Source organism: Botrytis deweyae (assembly GCF_014898535.1).
Source record: "Botrytis deweyae strain B1 chromosome Unknown BDEW_012, whole genome shotgun sequence".
NCBI classification, from domain to species: domain Eukaryota; kingdom Fungi; phylum Ascomycota; class Leotiomycetes; order Helotiales; family Sclerotiniaceae; genus Botrytis; species Botrytis deweyae.
This window is the reverse complement of record NW_024066219.1, coordinates 839,122-860,622: the sequence shown is the minus strand read 5'-3', so window position 1 is coordinate 860,622 and position 21,501 is coordinate 839,122. Positions and strand designations below refer to the sequence as shown.

The window sequence follows — 21,501 nt, the reverse complement described above, 5'->3', positions numbered from 1 at the left end:
GAATTATGCATAAGAGTACAAAACTTCATAACTTCAGCGCAGTTCTTTACATGTCTACAGATTCAAAGTTTATTCGTTGGAGGTAAGATTTCTGGTACCAGAAATTACATCTGTTATGGATCTAATGAATCCCAGGACAATTCCAATTTTGGCTCAATTCCAGCCGAACCTGGACAGGACCACATCTCAGACGTGTATTCCCAGCCTGGCTTGCCGCTAATTGTGATAAGAAGCTGGAAACCAAGTATAGCGATTTTTTTGGTGAATGGAATCATGTTTTAGATGGAGTTACGAACATGAGAGGCAGGTACCCCGGTGAAATTGATCGGATCTTTTGGGCTTCTATGGGTCCTACAAACTTCTTGTAACATGGTCAAAGCCGTTATAAAAGCTTCATATTTCAGACTACAGATGGAGAGCCCGATCTGGAAATGCCTTCTCGATACTATGACGGGATTGATGTCGCTGGTCAAAATATGGTGGTATTAAAGATAGATAATTTGTGAGTACATGTACCATTTTTCATGCGAACTGGGGTTGTTGACTTTACGTTAGGGGGAGCAGCTCCGAAGAGCTTGAATTTACTTGCCAACAGTGGAAACTTGGTACTGGTCGTCCTAAACTTACAGGGTCGCAAAAACTCAATGCATCTCGCATGAACTGGTGTCTGTACGATCATCCAGTCAGCAAAAGGGCGCTTGGGCGCCCTGTTCCAGTTTCTCTGACCCCTGATCTTCAGTATCTGCGAATTGGCTCGCAGCTATTTGCTAAGCAAAATGACAAATATACACCAATTGAATTATTCGACAAAGAACTATACTTTGAGGACATGGCCAACTCTGGCCCACATATCGCCGTATCAACAAGACAAAACTTGACGCACGAGAATCTTGCTGATATACAGGCAAAAGAAGATTTGATTCTTGACTATGGGGATTATCTCGTTCAAAAAATGAATCAACAGCTGGCCAAGGGCGAGGAAAAAGCTGCAACCAATATCTCGACGGCTCCAGCTACCACTCTCCAGGAATCGCAATCAAGTCTGTCTAGCTCTTCCTCAAGCAATAGTTCTGTTGTATCACTTGTAATCGAAGATGATATCGACAATGATAAACACAAAGATGAGAAAACCACTATTGAAGAGTTTGATGATCTAGTGGATGCTTCTGATATCAGTTCAGATGGTAATTCAGCAGAGACAGATTGGAGTGAAGGGTCAACATCAGGTGATTCGGATGAATTAGACGACGAGGATCAATGGAACGATTGGGCCAACGAGCGAGTCAACTTTGAAGATCTCAATAACGAGTTTGATGACTCCAACTATCAAAAATCAAATGATGTTGATGATTTCGGCTCCGATATTCCAGAAATTCCAGATTACGACAATCTCTTGGATGACTTCAACGAATCGGAAAACGAAGAAGAAAGGGGGGGTATTGATGAAGATTCCGATATCGAGATGATCCTATCCGGAGCACCAAGATACGTTCTGAAACGGGCTCACTTCGAAACGGACCCCGAAGACACAGAGTCGTCTGTAGCTAGTCATTATTCACAGAGTCTTTATAGTGGTTCAGAAAGCAGCAACAGCCAAGGGGATGAAGATTCCATGGATACCGAAGAGTCAGAGAGACTGGAGAATCTCTACCTTGGGAAGAAGGACCTTGGAAAGGACGCACCTCGCGTTTCAATCCAAACATTTGACACTACGATGCAAGACCAAACGCCAATCTTCCACTTTTCTCAACGTGTATCTGGGGGGATATTCCACTCCCGTCCCAACTTTCACCCAACAGCACCACTTCTGGTCTGGCCCTTAGATGACGGCAAAGTGTTGTTCGCAAATTACTTAACCAATACATACTTCACCCGAGAACTTTGCTGTTCTACATACCACTTCTGTCACATTTTTGTCAAAACCAAATTCTCCTCCTGCGGTAGATTCATTCACTTTGCGGCACTCAAAGGCCGTCCCGTTGAAAAGAAACCTGAAATGCATCTCAGTCTCCAAGTTTCAACCCACCAACTTTCCTCCCGCAAAACGGCCAGAAGTCCTCCTCGACTGTTATTCAAGATAAATGTGTCGCTGGGAGAAAGCGCTCGCATGAGTGCGAGTCGACTACCATATACTTTAACGTGGACGGATATAGAATTGTTCTTTGTTACCCGAGGAGAAGAGTTGAATGTTATGAGGATTCCATTATTCAAAGGAGCGGATGATAAGACGATTCCGGTATGTTATACTCAAAATTCAATCTATCTTCCCCGATCTGCAGAATCGAGAAATGTATATTACTTTCCTCCTTCTCCCTCAAAATCCAAGAAGGAAAAAGAAAAAGCGAAAGGAAAAGAAGAAGTTGGGAAAATTATCATCGGATCAAATTCTTCAGTTCCATCTCAAGGATTGATAGTCACAAGAAGAAGTATGGTACAGCCCCCTATCGGTGTATTGGTGAAGGAAGATACTGATCTTGGGGGATGGAAATGCAAGAGTGTGGATTTAGAGACGGATGAAAAGGGAAAGAAGGAGAGGATTAATGTGCTAGGTGGGAGATTGCAGGGGAAGTTTGAAAGTTTTGATTTGAAGGAGGATTGTGATGTTATTCCTTATTTGTTTAATTTCTGGTGGGTGCAATCGAGGTCTGAATAGCTAGAACTTATCTAACGAAGAGAAAAAGGAGGTGTGCGCTTTTGGTAATACTGCGTTTCGCTAATTTTGCATACCTTCACTAAAAGCCCCAATGGCCATTATCTTAACATGCCAAGTTTTGAGACTATTCTTGAGACCGTACACATACAATGACTAGGTGTTATTTTTGTCTGAAGAGTGAGCAAAACTATTGCCGCTTGAGGTGATCACTGAGCTCAAGGTGTCGTTGGTCTACCTAGGTCGGTACTGTCGAGCTTTTCCATTTTCAATCACAATAAGGTGCTGATTGGCATCAAAGAGTATCAAAATAGTGATCTCATCCGCACTGAAGATTAACCTTAGAGTTTCTATTTCATCTTCCTTCTCCCTTTGCAATTCTCATGTTGTTATTCGCTTGTATTATTCAAACTTCCAATTACGATTTCCGCTTCGTCCTGTAGATTTCTATTTACATTCTTACTATCAGAAAGCTTAGAATAAGATCTTCAATTCTATCAACCTCTTTTACATGTAAATCTGAATTCGAGTTTCTATTCACAATTCCACTTTCACTCATTGTCTTCTTGCGTTTGCAAATTCCAATTGAAACCCAGTATTTGTCTTCAAATTATTGTTTCAAGAAAAAGCTGGAGCTTAAACGATTATGTTTTGGTAGTATCACAATGTTGAATTGCTACCACTACTATATTATCTACTCAGGTTGACCCAAAATGTTTTTTTTAAAGAAAAGGCTCCCCCCTACAAGACAGTCGCCCCCCAAGACTAAGTATAGAAAAAAAGTTTTTGCGCAACTTCAATACGGCCTGTGAGATTCCTCTCTTTGTCCATAAGCAAGCCCCCTGTGCAGTCACGAATATAATGATTCCACCTTCAGTTGCATCACCCAACCATATCAACACCAAGGCTTTTGTCACGGGGCAACATCGCCCCCAGCCTGTCTCCTATCTCAATCATTTGTTTTGAAACCAATCTCAACAGAATAAGTTACGGAAAATTCTCGTCAGAACCCACCGCAATTCTATCAAGTTCCACCCCAAAACGAGATTAGGGGTAGATTTAAATGTCATTTTTCCCTCCGGATGTGCATGATCCGAAAGAAAGACTGGGTCCACAGTACATGGTGCTATCAAAGTTGTTTGTCGGTCCAATAAGGAGAAAGCCACTCCAGGTACCCGAGTGGGTAAGATCGAGACATTCTGTTGCACATAGGGAATTTCCATCGATGGTTGTTAGGTGTTGTTTGATGGCTCCCTGGATAGTCGCGGCTTCTGCAGTTGTGTCACAGTTGCTACCAGTCGCGTAATACACCCAAGAAACACCGTCCACTGAATTAAAGTTAGAACACAGTAACTTTTCATATCCGAGGGTTTTTTCCACCAGACAATTAAGATTGCAGCTTTCGAGATATCTTCACAGCTCCTACTCGTTGGGGAAGAACAGATTCTATAGCAGAAAATGACTTACATGAACCATAAGACTTGCCACAGCTGCCTGCGTCTGAGATAGACTTAATTGCGGATCCAATAGCCTTGGAGATAATTATGGCCTGGCTGATGAGGCCGACGCATTGCTTCACGAGAATCAGTATTGTTTTAGGCATGAAAAGGTCAGCGCCCATGGCCCCGTGAATAGAGCCCATGAAAATTTGAAAGAATCTGCAGAACTTTCCACAAGATCGGAGTGTCCAGTTCGGCCTATTAAATGCCCTGAAAGTTATTGAGGGAAAGATGAGGTTGTACGAACACTGGTTGCTGTCAAGACCCGCTCACAGATCCTGACATTTGTGCGAGGAATGAGAGAAGTGTCAGAAGTTGTTGTGTTGACAGGTGTCAAATCATATCTGATCCATCTGTCTGGCATGGGTTGCCCATTGATGGTTGCAGGACCGTCAATTGCAAGCGAGTAGACCGATGTCATGCAACCCATTGCGAGGAGGAAAGGTGATGTGATACGCATGTTTAAATTGATATATAGAGAAGAATGCGAAAGCGTAGTTGCGCTGGCGATAACGTTCTAGTGGTAATAGTAATGTATTGAAGAGAGCTGTGATGAAATGACATTATCGTGGACGAGCTACCGGTATTTGTACAAAATGACAGCCAAGCTTTCAGGTGAGTGCGCTGTTGGCTCTTTCTCGGTCCTTGTGTGCTGGGTATTCTTACTGCGAAAGAATGGAATTCTTTGATCCATACAATTCATCTCGATACCAACAGTTTGATAATCAATATCTGATTCAAGAAGCACCTTTTTGTCAATACTAAACATGTCACTGAAGTTAAGGTGGGAATCAAGTGGAACTCAGTACAAGAAAATGCCTCTGCTAAATTGCGGAATACTATAATCATACTGCCTCACCATTTCGATACCGACAGTTTGGTAACCAATATCTGAATCAAGAAGCACCTTTTTGTCAATACTAAATATATTACTGAAGTTAAGATAGGAATCAAGTGGAACTTAGTGCTAGAAAATGTACCTGCTAAATTACGGATACTAAAATAATACTGCCTCACCCACAGCGTCCCCTACCATAATTCCGCTTGTACTGCTAGGAATTTTCAGCATGATATTCGACAGGTTATTTTTGTCAAAGCTGTTATAAGCACATTCCAGTCTGTATTTAGTTTACTTGAGCTGTGTCTCTGGCTAGATTGAAGTCTCCGATGCTAATTTATTTTTTACTTTTGAATTTTCGGATTTGAGTACTTGGGAATTATATGTACAAACAGCCAGGGAGAGAACTTGTCCGTTGAAATGTGAGTTCCGCTTCCAAAACTCTGGTAGCTCCGCTCCTCACTTAAGCACTTAACCACTGTCTACGGATGATTCCTCCGACTACCCCACATCCAACCTTTAAGGAGGCCTCTTCTTGCATGGGCAATTAAATAAATTCCCGTCTACATGCATGTGCCCTCCACTCCTTCGCACGAGCTAATACCGATATCCTTACGAAGCACAACCTTTACCGGGCATTGAAGCAAACACTTCAGCAAAAGGAGGGTAATACGTATGTTAGATTCCGATTTACCCTGAGAGCTATGATATAAGAGGAATGATTTCCGACAAGGGCTGTAGTTCCCTATTTACATGTGAAAATTCCAGCAGTATTGCAATACCTGGATCAATTTACCAACAAGAACTCACCCTGAACAACTTTTCAATAAGATTCTTCCTATAAACTCAGCGATGGTGCAACAAAAGAGTGCAATTTTGGTTTGTCACATGCTAGTTGAGATATCAATACATGGAATGTTGCTATGGGGTTTTTACCGTTTCTTATCCCCTTTATTTTCAGTCGGAAGAAAATGAAAGTTCTGTAAATAAGCTTCGACCCGGTAAGATCGAGGGCCCAGAAAAGCTTAGTGCGAGTTCTTGTTGATGAGTCTCCACAATAGATGCCAGAAGACAAGTTTACCAAGTGAGGAACGAGTTGTATTGATCTGAAAGTATGATACAACTGTCGATCTCTTTTATGCCCCACCTAGGTGACTAATAAGTCATGCAAGTGACGCCCTTTGACTACTCCTTCTATCCCCACTCACACGCGGGTGCAGACGGCCCGGACCGAATTGTTGGCTGAGCTTTAGATTGCACCGATCAACTTAGGCCACTCCACAGAAAGACAGGGAACTGTGACGCCCTAGGCGGACAAAAACTGCCCACCGAATCTCTCCAAAATCACAAGACGATGAAAGCTTCTTCACTTCAATACTGCATTGTATCACTAATTATGAAGCGAGTGTAGGAAATCTAGATAAATATCAACATGCAATATGTTCAAAGGACTCTATCTGAATCTCACATCATAGTAATCAATTGAATTGATACATGATTTTGTAACATGACTGTCTCTTGAATGTGCGATTTTTTCTCTCCACAGCGTGACTTTCTTTTTCGATGCTTTGAACAAAGTGTTTCGCCTAATTATGCCGATAAAGCGGGCCTGAGGGGAACTAACTAGCGGGGCCAGGCTTAATTGGATCCGGTCGGATGCATACCGTGTCAACTCGAGAGACTAAGCTTAATTCTACGACCCTGGAGACCAAACTTCCTCGCATGTACAAAAACGGGTTTCCGGGTAAAAATTGTTATCCGTTATATCAACTGATTCAATAAGTTGAGACAGATCTTAACTCAAGCTAGGAAGCTTAACCCCCACAAAGCTTAGCTTAGCTCGGACGCTAGATACTCTCGTTTTCTGTAATCTATCTATGTGCTGTAAGTACCATTGAGTAGGTTTCTTTCAAATTAGGAAGTTCGTAACTTGGACAGTCGTTTTTAGCCCCATATTTGAAAAGTTTTCTCCAACAGTTGGTGACTTTGGGCCCAAGCGGAGCAATTCTCGTATAGATTCGCCGATGATAGCCCATCTGTCTAGCCTGTCATCCAAGCAGACTTGAGCTATATGTATATATTGTATCTCTGCAAGTATCATTATCTACTCAATCAAATAGAGCACTGCATTCATATACTTTATCAAGATGCCGTGAGTCCTCACTTATACCCGATCCGTTTGAGAATTGAACACCCAGACGTATATCGAACCTAACAAATAACAGAGAACTCAATTTTACATCCCGATTCATTAAACTTGAGCAGTCACTGCCATATATCGTTGCGCCTGCCCTCTTTCTGTCAATTGTACTACAAAAATTTATAAATTTTGACAAATTGGATCAAGATGCCCTATTTTGGTCCCAAGTATGCTTCAGCTCAAACCTCTGCTACTATGTCTATAGACAGTAAGTTTTTCGTTCTCCATTTACAGAGATTGGATTTTAACAAGATTTGGATAATTAGACCAAATACACCACAGCATCACCCGTTGATAGAAGCGCAAGAAGAGAAGACAAATTGACGAGATATGAAGAAGTGGCCCTGAGCGACAGGCTGAGAAGGCATGTATTGGTGGAGAGATATTGAAGAAGAAATTTCAATCTTAGATCTGTGAAGGAGTTACTAGTTATTCTATGACATGTGTTCCACTCTTACCTCTACTTGTATACTCTTCATTAGAGAAACGCAAATATTGCATGAATGCTGTAGATTGTGTAACTTCGTTCATACGTGCTCTTAAAGCCTGTAACTGTAAGGAAAGGATCTTGAATGACTATAGTATAATTCCGCAGGTATAATGTGACTCGGTGTAAATTGAGTACCCCAGTTTCGGACTAACATTTTTCGGATCAGCATTATACAGCAAAAATGATCATTTTAACCTATCAATAACTCTATCAGTATTGAGTATTATGGGATTAGATCTTCAATATAGAGTTCCTGAATAAACATCAAGTGAAGATGAATGATACCGGGCTGCCGGGGAATGAGGCCACGGCGTTGTTATTCGTCGATTCAGCCACTGCGACCAACAAAAGTATTCCTCAGCTCTCCACTGAATCAGATCATAGTGGTAAGATAGCCGACTATTGCCTTGAAGCAAGTTCATAGGAGGAGAGTGGTACTTAATATATAGGATATAATGTGTACTAATGAGTGAATACTTTTAGGGGGATAGTATTTGGGCGCCGAATCTTAATTGCGCGTGTGTTATAGACGAGGAAAAGCGAATGCATTGAATTTGTTGAAAAGCTTTCAACTTTTAATAAGCCTACTCTTAACGGCAGGTTACCCTCATGCCCTAGAATTGAGAAGTCATTTGCTCTCATGCCTTTTAGATTCTATGATAGAATTCGTCCATCTCAGGCTAGAATCTGATGTGGAGGGGGGGGGGAGATTCGATGATAGGAGGGTAATCTAGTCACTTTAAACTAGATTCTATAGTTTGAGGGTAGATTCTAATCATTTTAGGCCAAAATCTATAAGTGGAGGATAGATTCTTCGGGTATATTACTACTTTCCCTTTAAACCTTTTTATCGAATTCCTCTTTTCTTTTTGATTATTATAGGCTAGAATCGATGTAGAATGTAAGGGACGTGAGAGCAAAACAAGTGTCGCTCGGGGGGCATGAGGGTAATTTGTCGTACTTTTAGATACATTGCGTAGCCCTGAGGTAAAACATTTCAAATTCAGTGTACATTTTCATTTTAAAATTCGAATGGAAAGAGAGGATTTTAGATACCGAAAGTAAAGTTTCTTAGGATTCAAGTTGTTCTTTATATCATTAACAATTAATTTTGATATATGTTTGTAATAAAGAACTAAGGCCAGTAAATACATATGTTATTTACTATATGGTAAATGTTCAAATGATAGCCGAAAGTAGAGCTATCATTCCCCTTTTCGTGTTAGACTTTATCAAAAGTCAACTACTCATTGAATTAAGCTTTTAATGATACATTTGGTCGCTCTTTAGGAGGGTAACTTTGTTAAAATTCGGAAGCTTTCTGACAAATAACCAGTGCTGTTCAGCATGTTGTTACAAGGATTGAATGATGTAGCATCATTTCTAAAAGATTCATCTTCTTTCTCCCGGTAAAGGTACTGAATTCACTGAAAAATAGCTGCTCCAAGAGAATGTAAAGGGTGGCATACAAATGCAAATTCGACTCCCACTTCAAAAATAAAATCATTGTTCATTAGGTTCAGCATGGATTTGTATAGCCAAACTCGTTCTGAACGCTTGGAATGATATAGTGACTTCCAATCGCTCACTTGAACAAATGGGATGCGAATACAATAAGTTATAAAGTTATGATATGCTGAAACAAATATTGAATTTCATTATCATAAAACAGTACTGTGACTACAAATGTCGTAATCTACAGTTCAAAAACATCAAAGACCATTCTCAGGCCAACGAGCAACTAAATTTGTGTCGCAAAAACAATCGATCCTCGCTCCAGTTCCACTCTTATACAAAATTTTCCCATCTAATCCATCCCAGTTCATAATCTCATATCCCAAGCAATGCTCTGTGCCATGTTGGCCAACACTTTACTTCTTGATGGGTTCTCCCCAAGCATTCAACTGTTGACCACCACTTCCACCACTTCCTCCAGTGGCACCTCCAACGCCTCCAAGAACGCCACCCAAAGCACCAGTAGCTCCGCCAGCAACATTTCCAACAGTGTTGGTAGCGCCACCAGCTACATCACCAACGCCGCGAACAGTAGTGTTCAATGTGTTTCCGAGTCCTTCAGTTGTCTTGCCGAGGGCACCGCCGACTCCGCCGAGAAGGCCACCTTGTCCGTTTGCTTGGGCGCCGCCTGTGAGAGTGTTATCGAGTGCGCCGACGAGTCCGCCGAGGAGTCCCCCACCTTGAGACATGATTATTTTGGTTTGAGGGGTTGGGTTTGTTTTGATTTGGAGGAGGGACTTAGTGTTTGATTTTGATTTGAGATTTAAAAATCGTGTGTAGATTTGCAGATGATTTGTTTGTTGATGAGAAGGAGAAATTACCCGGCAGAAAGCCCCCAGATATATAGTTCTCCAGCTCAACTATTCTCGTCTAAACCCCGTGTTGGCATATGCATATTGACGCCACAAATGGTGGATCACTTCCATCATCTTCTCGATCTTGGGTCAATGGTAATTTCAGGATTTTCCTGTTTTTTCCAAAAATCAAGGCTAGGATCCATGTTGGACCCTGACGTAGATCGGATATTAAAAATGACTGGGATGTTGGACGGTCCAACCAACGGTCTTCCAGAACGCATGTCATGAGTAAACACCTGTCAGACATCAATGGTGGGGTAGTCTGATGATAGGGAGGGATTGAGATTGACGTAATTGATGGAAAGAATGGGTACGGGATCTAGATTATGCATGAGATCGTGATGAAGAGGGTCGCAAATGGGGCAAGGAAGGTCGAACCGAGTCACAGCCACAAAGATTATCATAAGGGACTTCCAAGGTTGCCTTTACCTAGGTAGCGACCTATGTGATGAATTCTTGTTGCAAGCCTTGCTTACAGCTCGTCTGGTGAACGATCGGTTGGAGCCCAAGAATAATAACGTGAGTTTCACGTGATATTTCGGACATTTTCCACAACTCCGCCAAAAAAGGTTGAATGATACCATGAAATGGAAAAAAATAACGAAGCAAATTGCGACGAGGCTCTTCTGAATGACTCGTGTGATGGAACTAGAAGATTGGGAGTCGGCCGATAATGTTTGATATCTAACAAGAATCTAATCATGGTCAAGCCATTCTTCTTCCAGTATGTGAGGGACTCGAAGACCTTATTCTCTAGAGTAACCCATATCCACTCATATTAAAACCTCCAGGAATAATCCCTTAAAATCCGCCTATTCATCTTTAAATAGCCTTGTAACAAAAATCGCTACCGTCACTCGGATATTTATCCGAAAAGAAGGTCCCACTATCATCACTCAAAACCACATAACCCGTAGTATCACCCGTGTTAAAGTCATCCATCCATGAATTGTACAACGTGCAGTTACTGGTCAAGGGCGTCCATGAGTATGATATACATGCTGTTACACCACGACAAGTAGATTGACATTTCAGAATGTCGGCGTAAGGGCCTGATCCGAAATATCGTGCGGCAAGGGCTGTGTCGGCTGTACCTTGGACATTGCAACCATTGATAGTTTTAGTGGCAATTGCGGCGGAGGAAGTGGTGGTAGTTGTAGGGATACTGGTTGTAGTGGGTACATCAGTGGTGGTGGATAAATCAGTTGTGGTGGCTGTAATGGTTGTGGTTGGTGTATCGTCTTGGGGTGCTGCAGTTCGGGCGATGATTTCCACAGCGGGATTCAGTGGAGAAGCAATCGCGAGAGATGCACTCATAAGGAGGAAGAAAGTTGAAGTTAGGCGAGCCATCTTTTCTGTTTTGCGGTCGTAGTCTTCGAGAATTTGAATCGAATGTAGTTCGAGAATATAAATATCTTTGAAAATGAGGAATTGTAGATTTATTTATGAAAAATTATGGCCTTGTACCGAAGATTTCGCGATGACCCTGGGATCTAGAATAAGCAAAATTGAATACTACCATAGATGATTACCATTTGTCAGAGAAATTGGTTCTTTTGCAGGTGCGTTAATTCAGCCTGAATAATTATGGTCTTACAAACTGCACAGAGCCTCGTATCATGCACTTTCGTTGACAGTCATTTCTTCATTCGTCTACCCTGTTTGTTTTTACCTTGCAAAGAATACGAGGAAACCACTAATAGTCAGCAGCTGTGCCGATATTCAAGCTTTTCTCATACGGCAATCAGCTGCAAGCCACTAAATATTTTCACCGCCTTGGGGATTTTATTCAGCTCGTTGTTCACGAACTTGCGTCAATAACGTTCCATGCTGAAGTGCGTTCCGAACATTAGACATAGCAAGGGCTTCTGATTTGTGCTACTTTTCGTTAGTTGAAGAATGCAATTGAAAGTATTGGTGCTTACAACTGTTTCGACAGTGCCAGCAGCCATATGCGGAGTCAGGACAACATTCTCATTTGCTAGCAGCTTGGGATGTACTTGAGGCTCATTCTCAAAAACATCCAAACCAGCGCTGTATAGTTTACCAGACTCAAGGGCTTCGACCAAAGCTTGCTCATCAATTATAGGCCCACGCGAAGTATTGATCAGAATGGCTCCGTCCTTCATTTGTGCAAATTCGTTTGAGCCGAGCGTATACTTAGTATCATCCGAGAGTGGAAGGTGTACTGAAATGACATCGCTTGTCCGGAGAAGTTCTTCAAAAGAAACGTATTTGGTGCCCGGAGGTGTCCTTTCCACGGGAAGGGGATTTCGGTTGTAATATTGAATATGCATGTCAAACGCTGCGGCTCGTTTGGCTACTACACTACCAATATTGCCCATGCCGAGTATCCCCAGAACTTTGCCTTCAGGATCATGTCCTAACCCAGCATGTCCACGCCATTGGCCATTTCGGATTGACAAAGAAGAAATCCACGATCTGCGTAAAGCACCAAGCAAGAGGTATATGGTAGCATCGGCCGTCGCGTTACCAATATTTGCTGGCGAGTTTGAAACGGCGATGCCTGCAAAAATATGTTACAAATCGTACGAAATACGTATGTACTTTGAAATCTTTTCTACCTTGGATAGTGCAGGTATCGATATCAATTTGATCGTACCCAACCTGAGGAGCACAAACGAATTTGACCGATTTCGGCAAAGATTGAATAAGATCGGTGTCAAAACGACCAGTGTACTATTTCTGTAAGCCCATGTCGGCTGAAATGTAAGCTCATGTACTTTGTAAGCATCTTCGCATCTTATTATTACTACCACTCGATCGTAATGCCCGGAATGGCAACCATTGCGGAAAGTATCTCTGTCTCCATCCTTAAGATGCTATTATCTCAGATTAGCATCGCGAACATTTTTCGTGACAAATGAACACTCACAATTAATTCCGCGATATCCGACAAATTGCTCCATTCCGAAGATGCACAATAAATTGTTCCTATGAGCAGCACTTTAGGTAAATCCATCACGACTGTCAAGATTGATTTTTAAAACGACCAGGTCTCTGTGGGATTAAAATGCAGTGAAAATTTGAGAGGGATGGTTAAAGAAGAAATGAGATGAACATCTTACTATTCTATCCAAGAATCAATATCCAGCTGAACTGTCTTGTGGTAAATAGATTGATTCTGCCGAACAGTTGGATTTGTGGATGCATCAATCGTATATGCAATGCGCGACGAGCCAAGTTGAGGGCACGCGTCTCTACCGAGGTAAGGTAGTGGAAAAATCTCACGGATCAGTGAGGCCCATCAAATCTTCGATTGGTATTCAATTACTCTTCACTACCGTCTCGTTAATTGGTGACTTGACAACCGGGTGAAGATGTAGACGACGCAAACGCCTACGACTTGCTCAGCGGGCGACATTTGCCTGCCTTGCTAATTGCAACCTTGCAAATATAGCGAGCAAATGTCCCTGTCAACCATCATCAATCCTGCCCTCCGTCGGATGGCTTTAAGGGGGAGCAGTTGAAGAATGAATCGAGAAACAGACTGAAAATCTTCATTTCGCGAATGAATATCAAATTGACTTCGAGAGAGTAAGTACTCTGTGACCGGAGTATATCCGAGGTCCGAGACAATTCGACGGTCCATGCGGATATTGAGCTGAGGAAGATGTCGATAAGATAAGATAAGATAAGATGATAAGATGAGACTAATACAGAATCTCCGTGAGCTCCAACCATTACAACCTCAAACTCAACCTTGCATCAACTTTGTTTCACAAGACTAGCGTCGTCGTTGAGAGCGTTTCAGGTATATATTTATATAGTCAAACCCCCAAAGGAGGAGGATGAATACATGCATGAAGCAGATGAGAAATTCCGTTGCATGTCTGGTTTTTGGATATTCACCGTTGAAATAGAGAATTTCATTCATTTAGTTTGGTAAATTGTTCTGTTGCACATCTGATTCTTGCGCATCGACCGTTCGAAGTACTGAGTTTACATGCATGATTGATCATTTTGAGTGATGCTGTGGTGTATACCAACATAACAATAATAAGAAAGCAAAGCTACCTACCTGATATTCACTGACGTAATGATTGGAGGGCCAATGTCACAGCCCAGAGTCCCCCTTTTCAAATGGGCTTAATGTAACTAATGATTATTTGCCATAATTATAAAATTTCATTACAAGAAAACAACGCTACATAATCGTATACTCGTAGTTCCAAACACTGAGAAACCAAAATAAATCACTTCAGTTGAGTCCCTAAAAAAGTTAGGGGATTATTGACCATGTCGCAATTAATCGACTGAACTCACTATGATTATCGACTTTCGACTCATCCATTCTACCATCATTATTCTCAACAGCCTCCTCAACCTCTTCCCCTTTCTTCTTCGAGGAAAACAACGAACCAAATGACCATACAGATCCCTTCTTATTTTCTGTTCTCACATCATCATCGGCATCAATGGTTACAGATTCACTTGGTTCTTCCTTCTCCAGGGGCCCATCAGTATCTGCCTTCTTGGCCTTATTTGAGCTCCAGAAAGAGCTAACTCCTTTGGATGCATAAGTGGGAATAGCTGCTCCAGCCTTTAAGCCTGTTGAAGCTGCGCCAGTGAGGCCAGATCCAGCAGCAGATGCGTATCCAGATACACCGGATCCTGCTCTTTGAGAAATCCGGTAAAGACTTTGAAGGTATGATTCTCGCTGCTTTGTATCGAGGTTATTTTCTTGGATATCTGGCAGTGGAATCGCTGCAGCCGCGGCCACAATATCAAGAGGCGAGTCATCGACTCCGTCCATGTCTAAATTAGGAATCGATTCGGTGTCTGTAGCCGTTGCCGTCTCAACATCTTCTTTCTGCACATCTGTAGCATCTTTCGCCGGTGCAGTATCTGGAGAAGGTTCTGGTGGTGGTGGAATATCCACGAGTTTGTTGTCGGCCTGGAACCATTCAACAACTAGATCTCTTGCCTGTTCCGACATTGCATCATAGTTATCGTTGGTCTGTGGCTTGAACATACTCATATGAGCTTGAACTTCATCCTCGACTGCCCCATTAACAGTTCGAATGAAAAGATCGTGAGACTTTTGTCCTGATGCAGGTATTGCAGAGAAAGTTCTCTCCGGAACGAAATATCCACCTGTCCAGTATCCGTTTTCTCCCAATGAAGTATAGAAATTTCGAATTCCAACTCCTTCAATCTTGGACAGTCTTTCAAGTCTTTGGACCATCTCTTTTTGTCTCATCAAAGCACCTACAAACTTCAGGTGGCTTGACAACCATGCGAAAGATTGACCGACGCTATCTCGATTGATGTATGCGAGCCCCTGTCCCAATGCATCGTAACCTTGCTCCGCTCCATCCTTGAGAGAGTTTTTGTTCAAATTCTTGACGCCTGAGATAATAGTCTCGCGATTTCTATATGCCGCCACACCACCAGCAGCAATTGCTCCTACGACACCGGATTTGACTGCAATTCCTTCCCAGATCTTCCATCCTGGACTTGCAGTCCTAGTTGTAGCTGTCAAAGAGCTTCCTGCTTGTCTGGCAGCTTGTTTCGCAGTCATGGTCCCTAAGGATCTAGCACTAATAAGGCCAGCTGATGCCGCTGACATTACATTCCAGATGTTGCTAACCTGCATCGAAGTCAGTACTCATCAAACCAGGGAGGGTTTAGCTCTTACTTTATTATATTGTGAGAAAGCACCATAGACAAACATGGAACGAGCGAGACCATTGTAAGGGGTATCAAAAGCAAGAATTCCTTGGATAAGAGGAAATATGACATGATTGGAGTCCTCATCCTCTTTATCATGATGATCATTAAGAATTGAGAATAGTGCATCAGATGCTACAAACCCTCTGAATATATTGTCAGTATAACTGCAAAAATATGATGATAGAGCTGGCTTTTACCCCATTGAATGTGCAACCAAGATAACTCCCACAGATCTGTCATTTGGTGGCCATGGAGCTTCAGTCTTCTCTTTCCGAACTTCCATAACCTTTGCTTTCAGCCTATGAAGTCAATTTGATTAGAAAATAATCCAAAAGCTATGGTTATTGCCACATACCATTCAAGAAATCGATCTGTACTGTCCAGCAGGTCACCTCTCGTCTCGTATTTTGGATATATCAGAAGTTCAACATCATCATCTGGTAGCTTATCTGCTACACTTTTCTGAAGGTTCTATCTCGAGGGTCAATACCTTCTTTCAAACTACGGATTTCATTATTGGCTTACCTGAGGGAACGTATAAAAGGTCTCTCCATTACCCTTGAACCCATGGATAAAACATAGGAGCAATGTTCGCTTCATTGTAAAGTCGTACGAGTGAATTACTAATAAAATTTCATGAAGAAAACGATCAGCCACGACAGTATGGGGCTTCAAGTATTAATATGGATATGATCATCTTGCTTCATAGATGGATGTGAGGTCGTTAGTGTGAGAAAGCCACTAGAAATCATGGAAACCGCAAACCACCAATTCAGGGTTTTAAGCTTTCACATTCACATGCATTTCTTCATGGATGATCTCATATATAAAGTTTATCAATCCTTACCGCCATGTACGTCATTTCAGCTCGACACACAAGGAATATCGCTGTCCTCATTTTGACGGACATGGGGTTTTCACAAATAGACGCGGGATTCAAGAGAAGGTATGGACAACAAAGGAAGGCGATGTTATTGGCAATGCACGTGATTTGACAATCTTGGCGAACATGAAAAAGACGAAGGCGAGATAAGTTGCAAGTCAACCAAATTGTTTAAGAGTTGTCAAAATCTCATCTCAGATTTGAAATCGGGATACTGAGATCTCAAATTCATTATTGGTAACCTTAACATGGGTCGAAGAAATCTCATAACAAATCCATCTCAATCATCTCAAATGTTGTGAACATCATTGTAAATTTTTGCTAAAATACAGGAAGAACCAAAAAAGTCCGCTAAACATTAAGGATAAAAGAAATTACAGACCGATATTCCCAACATCCAAGACCGCTATAAAATACATGTACATTTTGGAGTAATTTGTAAAGCAAACCGCTCGTAAAATTCGTCAAATCATTTATTTCTTCTTCTTGCCAGTGATGGAATCAACCACCATTCCAAGTCCAAGGCCGTTCAACAGTCCCTTAAGACCAAGACCTCCGAGAAGGTTGTCAAGCAAGCCACCAAGACCAAGTCCGTTGAGCTGTAAAAGTTGTTAGCATTTGTTTAGGAAAGGGGTAATGAGTTCACGTGATGTCTTACCAATTTACCAACTAATCCGAGAACACCACTCAAAAGCAAGCCAACAGCGGCGAGAATTTGAGCAAGTGGCTCTGAAAGAAGGTTCCATAGAGGGTTGATTTCTTTCTTGGCGTGTGGCATGCCTTCAATCTTTCTCTTGGCATTCTCGATGGTCTCACTGACAGTGCCGGTAAGCTATAAATGATGATTAGTAAATGTTCATGTCATCACCGTATCAGACATGGACAAAACATACCTCTTTGAGACAATCAGCGAGATGATACTCTGCTGGAGTGGCTTCATGAGCTGCTGTCTTAGCCTTGGCTTGAGAAGCAAGTCTTCCACCAGGGTCAAGAGCACGGATGGAGGCATTAGCCTCAGAAAGGATACGACCACCTTCTTCGATCAATGGCTTGACCTTGTTGACAAGGTCTTCTTCATCAAGCTCGTCTTTTGGTGTACGCTCGGCTTTGTCGATGTGTGAAATGATCTGTTTCAGAACTGGCTTGATCTTGCCAAGGGCATCTTCGACGCAGTAGATCATCTGACCACAGATCTTTTCATCGAGTGCAGCTTCCTCTCTCTTCTTCTTCTCTTCCTCAGTCTCCTCTGGCTCAGCTTCAGGCTCTTCTACCTCTGGTTCTGGCTCTACCTCTGGCTCTGGCTCGGGTTCATCTTCAACGATATCCTCGAGAAGAGTCACGTGTCCGAGTGAGTTACCCTTTTGATCGACAACATCTCCGTCGTCATCAATCTTCTTGCCCGCACAGAGCTTGAGATCACCAGTTGTCAATTTACCAATGATATCACCATTCTCGTCAACAACATTACCCTCTTTGTTAACTTTGCGACCAGCCATTGGGCTGACATCCTTCTGGACTTCCTCCTCTTTCCATCTCTCAGCTCTACCAAGGACGTTACCGTTCTTGTCAACAATCTCGCCATCATCATCAACAGCACGACCGAAGAGAACGTTGGCATCGCCAGAGACCAATCGACCAACGACTTCTCCAGATGAGGTAACAACTTTACCTTCCTTGTTGACAGTGCAACCGTCGAAGTCTGTGAAAGGACCTTCCTTCAAACCTTCACGGTCACCCTCTGGAACGACCTCGCACTTTCCAATGATATCTCCTCCCTCATTTCTGACAAAACCTTGCTTATCGCACATTTTACCAGCGAGTTGCTTGATATCACCTTCAACAACGCGACCGTAGATCTCTCCAGATTTGTTGACAACGTTACCGGCTTTGTTGACACGCTTTCCAGCCAAGGAAGAGTTGTCGACTTCTGGCTCTGGTTCGGCTTCAGGGGCTTCCCATCTTTCAGCCTTACCAAGAACGTTGCCGCTGGCAGACAAAATATCTCCGTCTGCGTCAACCTTCTTGCCCTTGAGTTTCTTGGCATCACCTTCAATGACCTTGCCAATAACTTCACCATTGTGAACAACATCGCCGTTGGACTCAACAGTAGCATCTGGGAAATCCTCAAATGGTGCTGGCTCTTTGAGTTCTTCCTTCTCTGCTTCTGGAATTGGCTCAGCTTGACCAATCTTCTTTCCGCTGTCACCCCAGATAGCACCGTCCTTGTCACATCGGCGACCGATCATGTTCTTCAAAGCACCTTGAATGATGCGACCAACAACACGCCCGGAATCATCAGTGACATTTCCGAGCTTGTTTACCTTCTTGTCAAAAAGGACAGAGTAATCTGGTCCCTCTGGCTCTGGCTCTGGCTCTTCTTCGGTACGCTCTGCCTTTCCAATGACGTTGCCGTTCTTGTCAAGGATGTCACCATCCTCATCGACAGTCTTGCCAATCATCTTCTTGACATCACCCTCAACAACTTGACCAATGACTTGACCCTCGTAAACGATCTTGCCAGATTTCTCAACAATTGCACCAGGGAAGTCTTCGAATGGTGCTGATCCATTCTCTTCGACTTCTGGGAGAGGTTCGGCACGGCCAATAACCTTACCGGTATCGTTGTAAATCTTTCCCTCCTTGTCGCACTTCTTGCCAGCAAGCTTCTTAGCATCACCTTCAACAAGTTGACCAACTGGGTTTCCATCTCTATCGACAATCTTTCCGGACTTGTTGACCTTGAGACCCTCGAGAATGGAGACAGGTGGAATGTCGGATTCAGCTTCCTCCTGGACGTCTTCAGCAGTATCTTTGGCCTCATCTGTAGCGCCTTCGACATCTGCCTTAGCCTCGTCAGTTGCTCCCTCGAGACCTTCCTTTCTTTCCTCAACGGCGCCTTCAACACCTTCCTTGGTGCCCTCAACGCCCTCCTTGACTTCTTCGCCCTCTGGGACCTGGGATCCGAGATCAGCCTTGGAATCAAGATCAGCCTTGGAACCAAGATCAGCTTTGGAGCCTTCGACCTTGGAGCCAAGCTTGCTTCCGAGCTGGCTAGCGCCTTCTGCGACACCAACGTTCATGATTCGCTCTCTGACGCTTTCTGGAATGGGGAGTTGATCAACTGGAAGTAAATCGACCTTTCCAATGATGGTGCCATTCTCTCCAACAAGGTTTCCCTCATCATCGACATTTACGCCTTGCTTGCCGACCAAAGATTTGAGATCAACATCATCTTGGAGTTTTCCAATGGCCTTTTTGTCGGCATCTAGAATCTCACCAGACTCTTGGATCTCGAATGGACCCTTGAGTTTGGATTGTGGGATGATTGGCTCTTCGACTGGATCGGCATCTGGTTTCGAGACAGCATCTTCGGCTTTGGATTTGGTATCGTTAACTTGTTCTTTAGCACCCTCGGCGGCATCTTTAAGATCTGGCTTCTCGCCTTCGAGACCAGATTTTGCGCTGTCAGCTGGTGACTTGGCACCATCGGCAACCTCTCCAAGAGCATCTTCGGCATCATCGATTGGGTCTGCAGATCCGATGATTTGGCCTTCTTTGTCCAAGACATCTCCTTCCTCATTGACAATGCTGTCCTTGAGTTTGGATGCGTCAATATCGGTTTCGTTGACTTTACCAATGACGTTTCCATCGTCGTCAACGACTTCACCCTTCTCATTAACCTTTCCAGCAGCTTCAGTATCTTCTGCAATTGCACCGGCCTCTTTGCCAGTATCCTCAGCAGTTTCCTTAACGTCGCCAGCTTTGGATTCGAGAGTGTCCTTGACATCTCCAGCCTTGGACTTGGTGGTTTCCTTAGCATCTCCAGCTTTAGATTCGGTGGTCTCCTTAGCATCTCCAGCCTTGGATTCGGTAGTTTCCTTGGCATCTTTGCCAGTCTCAGAAGCCTTATCCTTGACATCTTCACCTGCCTCGGTGGCCTTTTCTTGGACACCATCGGCAACACCATCGACTTCTTTCTCGTCTGAAGCATGGGAAGCCTGAGAAGCCTTGTCTGTGGCCTCTCCAACGTTGCGGGAATCTTCATTTGGATCGCGCTCAGTGAGTTCTTCCTCTTCTTCTACTGGGGCTTCCTCGTCATCTTCTTCTCTTCCTTCCTCTTCTCCCTCGGCAACACCATTCTCCTCGGTTCCTTCATCATCTTCCTCGTACTCTTCTTGCTCTCCATTAGTGAGGTGATCCTCATTGTCTGAAATGGCTGATGGAGCCATTCTCTCTGGAGAATCGGGAGGTTCTGAGCGGGTTTGTACTGGCTCCGGTGTTGATGGAGCTTTTGGAACGTTCTTCTTAACACTCTTTGGTGCAGGTGATTTTGCAGGAGTCTTGGTTGGAGTCTTTGGTGTCTTAGATGCGCTCTTGGGAGTTTTCAAAGTTTGCTTTGGGGATTCTTCGGTGTCTGTCATTATCGGTTGTTTGGGTATCTTTGTAAATTGTAGTAATAGTTGTGTTTAAAGTATTGTACTGTTTATTCAAAAGTAGTGGTCATACAGAAAAAAAGATAGGCTTCGTACAGAACCCGTGAGCTCTTCTTGTATTGGAATATCAGACTGCTAATTTCCGGTTTACTTGGAAGCAAAGCAGCTTGGATAGCTTGCCTATGATGTAAGTACGTCACAGCTTGGGAGCTATGATGCTGCACAGTATCAGCTTCCAGGCTCTATACGTCAGCCACTTAGAGCTGATAGATTGAAATGTCTGGGATGGTGAGCCACACCATGTTGAAATTCCTCAAAGCTGGAAGGCCGCATCTTTCCTGGAAATGTGCGTCATGGCATTCGCCATGGCAATGTAGTGGAGGTGATCACTTGCTCATCATTGGTCGGCTTATTTTGTACCACCCCGCGACATTGTGCT

At 43.2% G+C, this 21,501-nt stretch overlaps 8 protein-coding genes across 8 annotated transcripts; 2 read left to right on the top strand and 6 right to left on the bottom strand.

Annotated features, from left to right (window-relative positions):
• Positions 1-135: 135 nt before the first annotated feature.
• On the top strand, positions 136-2,653 carry EAE98_006090 (uncharacterized protein; the record flags this gene model as incomplete). Its single annotated transcript, XM_038953712.1, has 2 exons — positions 136-502; positions 556-2,653. Exons 1-2 carry the CDS (start codon positions 432-434, stop codon positions 2,651-2,653), a joined length of 2,169 nt encoding a protein of 722 aa, XP_038810107.1. The 5' UTR covers positions 136-431.
• A 1,056-nt stretch (positions 2,654-3,709) lies between these two features.
• On the bottom strand, positions 3,710-4,609 carry EAE98_006089 (uncharacterized protein; the record flags this gene model as incomplete). Its single annotated transcript, XM_038953711.1, has 3 exons — positions 3,710-3,978; positions 4,118-4,223; positions 4,397-4,609. The coding sequence occupies 3 exons, from the start codon at positions 4,607-4,609 to the stop codon at positions 3,710-3,712; spliced, it is 588 nt and encodes a 195-aa protein (XP_038810106.1).
• Positions 4,610-7,134: 2,525 nt separating this feature from the next.
• Positions 7,135-7,511, top strand: EAE98_006088 (uncharacterized protein; the record flags this gene model as incomplete). The annotated part of the gene is made up of 3 exons (XM_038953710.1): positions 7,135-7,139; positions 7,213-7,395; positions 7,454-7,511. The coding sequence occupies 3 exons, from the start codon at positions 7,135-7,137 to the stop codon at positions 7,509-7,511; spliced, it is 246 nt and encodes an 81-aa protein (XP_038810105.1).
• A 2,037-nt stretch (positions 7,512-9,548) lies between these two features.
• On the bottom strand, positions 9,549-9,881 carry EAE98_006087 (uncharacterized protein; the record flags this gene model as incomplete). Its single annotated transcript, XM_038953709.1, has 1 exon — positions 9,549-9,881. The coding sequence occupies one exon, from the start codon at positions 9,879-9,881 to the stop codon at positions 9,549-9,551; it is 333 nt and encodes a 110-aa protein (XP_038810104.1).
• A 990-nt stretch (positions 9,882-10,871) lies between these two features.
• Positions 10,872-11,399, bottom strand: EAE98_006086 (uncharacterized protein; the record flags this gene model as incomplete). Its single annotated transcript, XM_038953708.1, has 1 exon — positions 10,872-11,399. One exon carries the CDS (start codon positions 11,397-11,399, stop codon positions 10,872-10,874), a length of 528 nt encoding a protein of 175 aa, XP_038810103.1.
• Positions 11,400-11,834: 435 nt separating this feature from the next.
• On the bottom strand, positions 11,835-13,032 carry EAE98_006085 (uncharacterized protein; the record flags this gene model as incomplete). The annotated part of the gene is made up of 5 exons (XM_038953707.1): positions 11,835-11,927; positions 11,975-12,576; positions 12,635-12,749; positions 12,794-12,892; positions 12,946-13,032. The coding sequence occupies 5 exons, from the start codon at positions 13,030-13,032 to the stop codon at positions 11,835-11,837; spliced, it is 996 nt and encodes a 331-aa protein (XP_038810102.1).
• A 1,050-nt stretch (positions 13,033-14,082) lies between these two features.
• Positions 14,083-16,512, bottom strand: EAE98_006084 (uncharacterized protein). Its single transcript, XM_038953706.1, has 6 exons — positions 16,272-16,512; positions 16,102-16,217; positions 15,944-16,045; positions 15,712-15,889; positions 14,337-15,663; positions 14,083-14,283 (listed from the first exon to the last, which is right to left on the bottom strand). The coding sequence occupies exons 1-6, from the start codon at positions 16,344-16,346 to the stop codon at positions 14,267-14,269; spliced, it is 1,815 nt and encodes a 604-aa protein (XP_038810101.1). The 5' UTR covers positions 16,347-16,512; the 3' UTR covers positions 14,083-14,266.
• Positions 16,513-16,923: 411 nt separating this feature from the next.
• Positions 16,924-21,436, bottom strand: EAE98_006083 (uncharacterized protein). The gene is made up of 3 exons (XM_038953705.1): positions 17,523-21,436; positions 17,288-17,461; positions 16,924-17,228 (listed from the first exon to the last, which is right to left on the bottom strand). Exons 1-3 carry the CDS (start codon positions 21,048-21,050, stop codon positions 17,103-17,105), a joined length of 3,828 nt encoding a protein of 1,275 aa, XP_038810100.1. The 5' UTR covers positions 21,051-21,436; the 3' UTR covers positions 16,924-17,102.
• Positions 21,437-21,501: the final 65 nt, after the last annotated feature.

Coding starts and splice junctions, on each gene's coding strand:
- EAE98_006084 (XM_038953706.1), bottom strand. CDS start 16,346: ATGAAGCGAACATTGCTCCTATGTTTTATCCATGGGTTCAAGGGTAAT. Junction 16,218..16,271: donor CCTTTTATACGTTCCCTCAG/GTAAGCCAATAA, acceptor CCCTCGAGATAG/AACCTTCAGAAAAGTGTAGC. Junction 15,890..15,943: donor TTGGTTGCACATTCAATGGG/GTAAAAGCCAGC, acceptor CAATATATTCAG/AGGGTTTGTAGCATCTGATG.
- EAE98_006083 (XM_038953705.1), bottom strand. CDS start 21,050: ATGACAGACACCGAAGAATCCCCAAAGCAAACTTTGAAAACTCCCAAG. Junction 17,462..17,522: donor TCGCTGATTGTCTCAAAGAG/GTATGTTTTGTC, acceptor CATCATTTATAG/CTTACCGGCACTGTCAGTGA. Junction 17,229..17,287: donor TCGGATTAGTTGGTAAATTG/GTAAGACATCAC, acceptor CAACTTTTACAG/CTCAACGGACTTGGTCTTGG.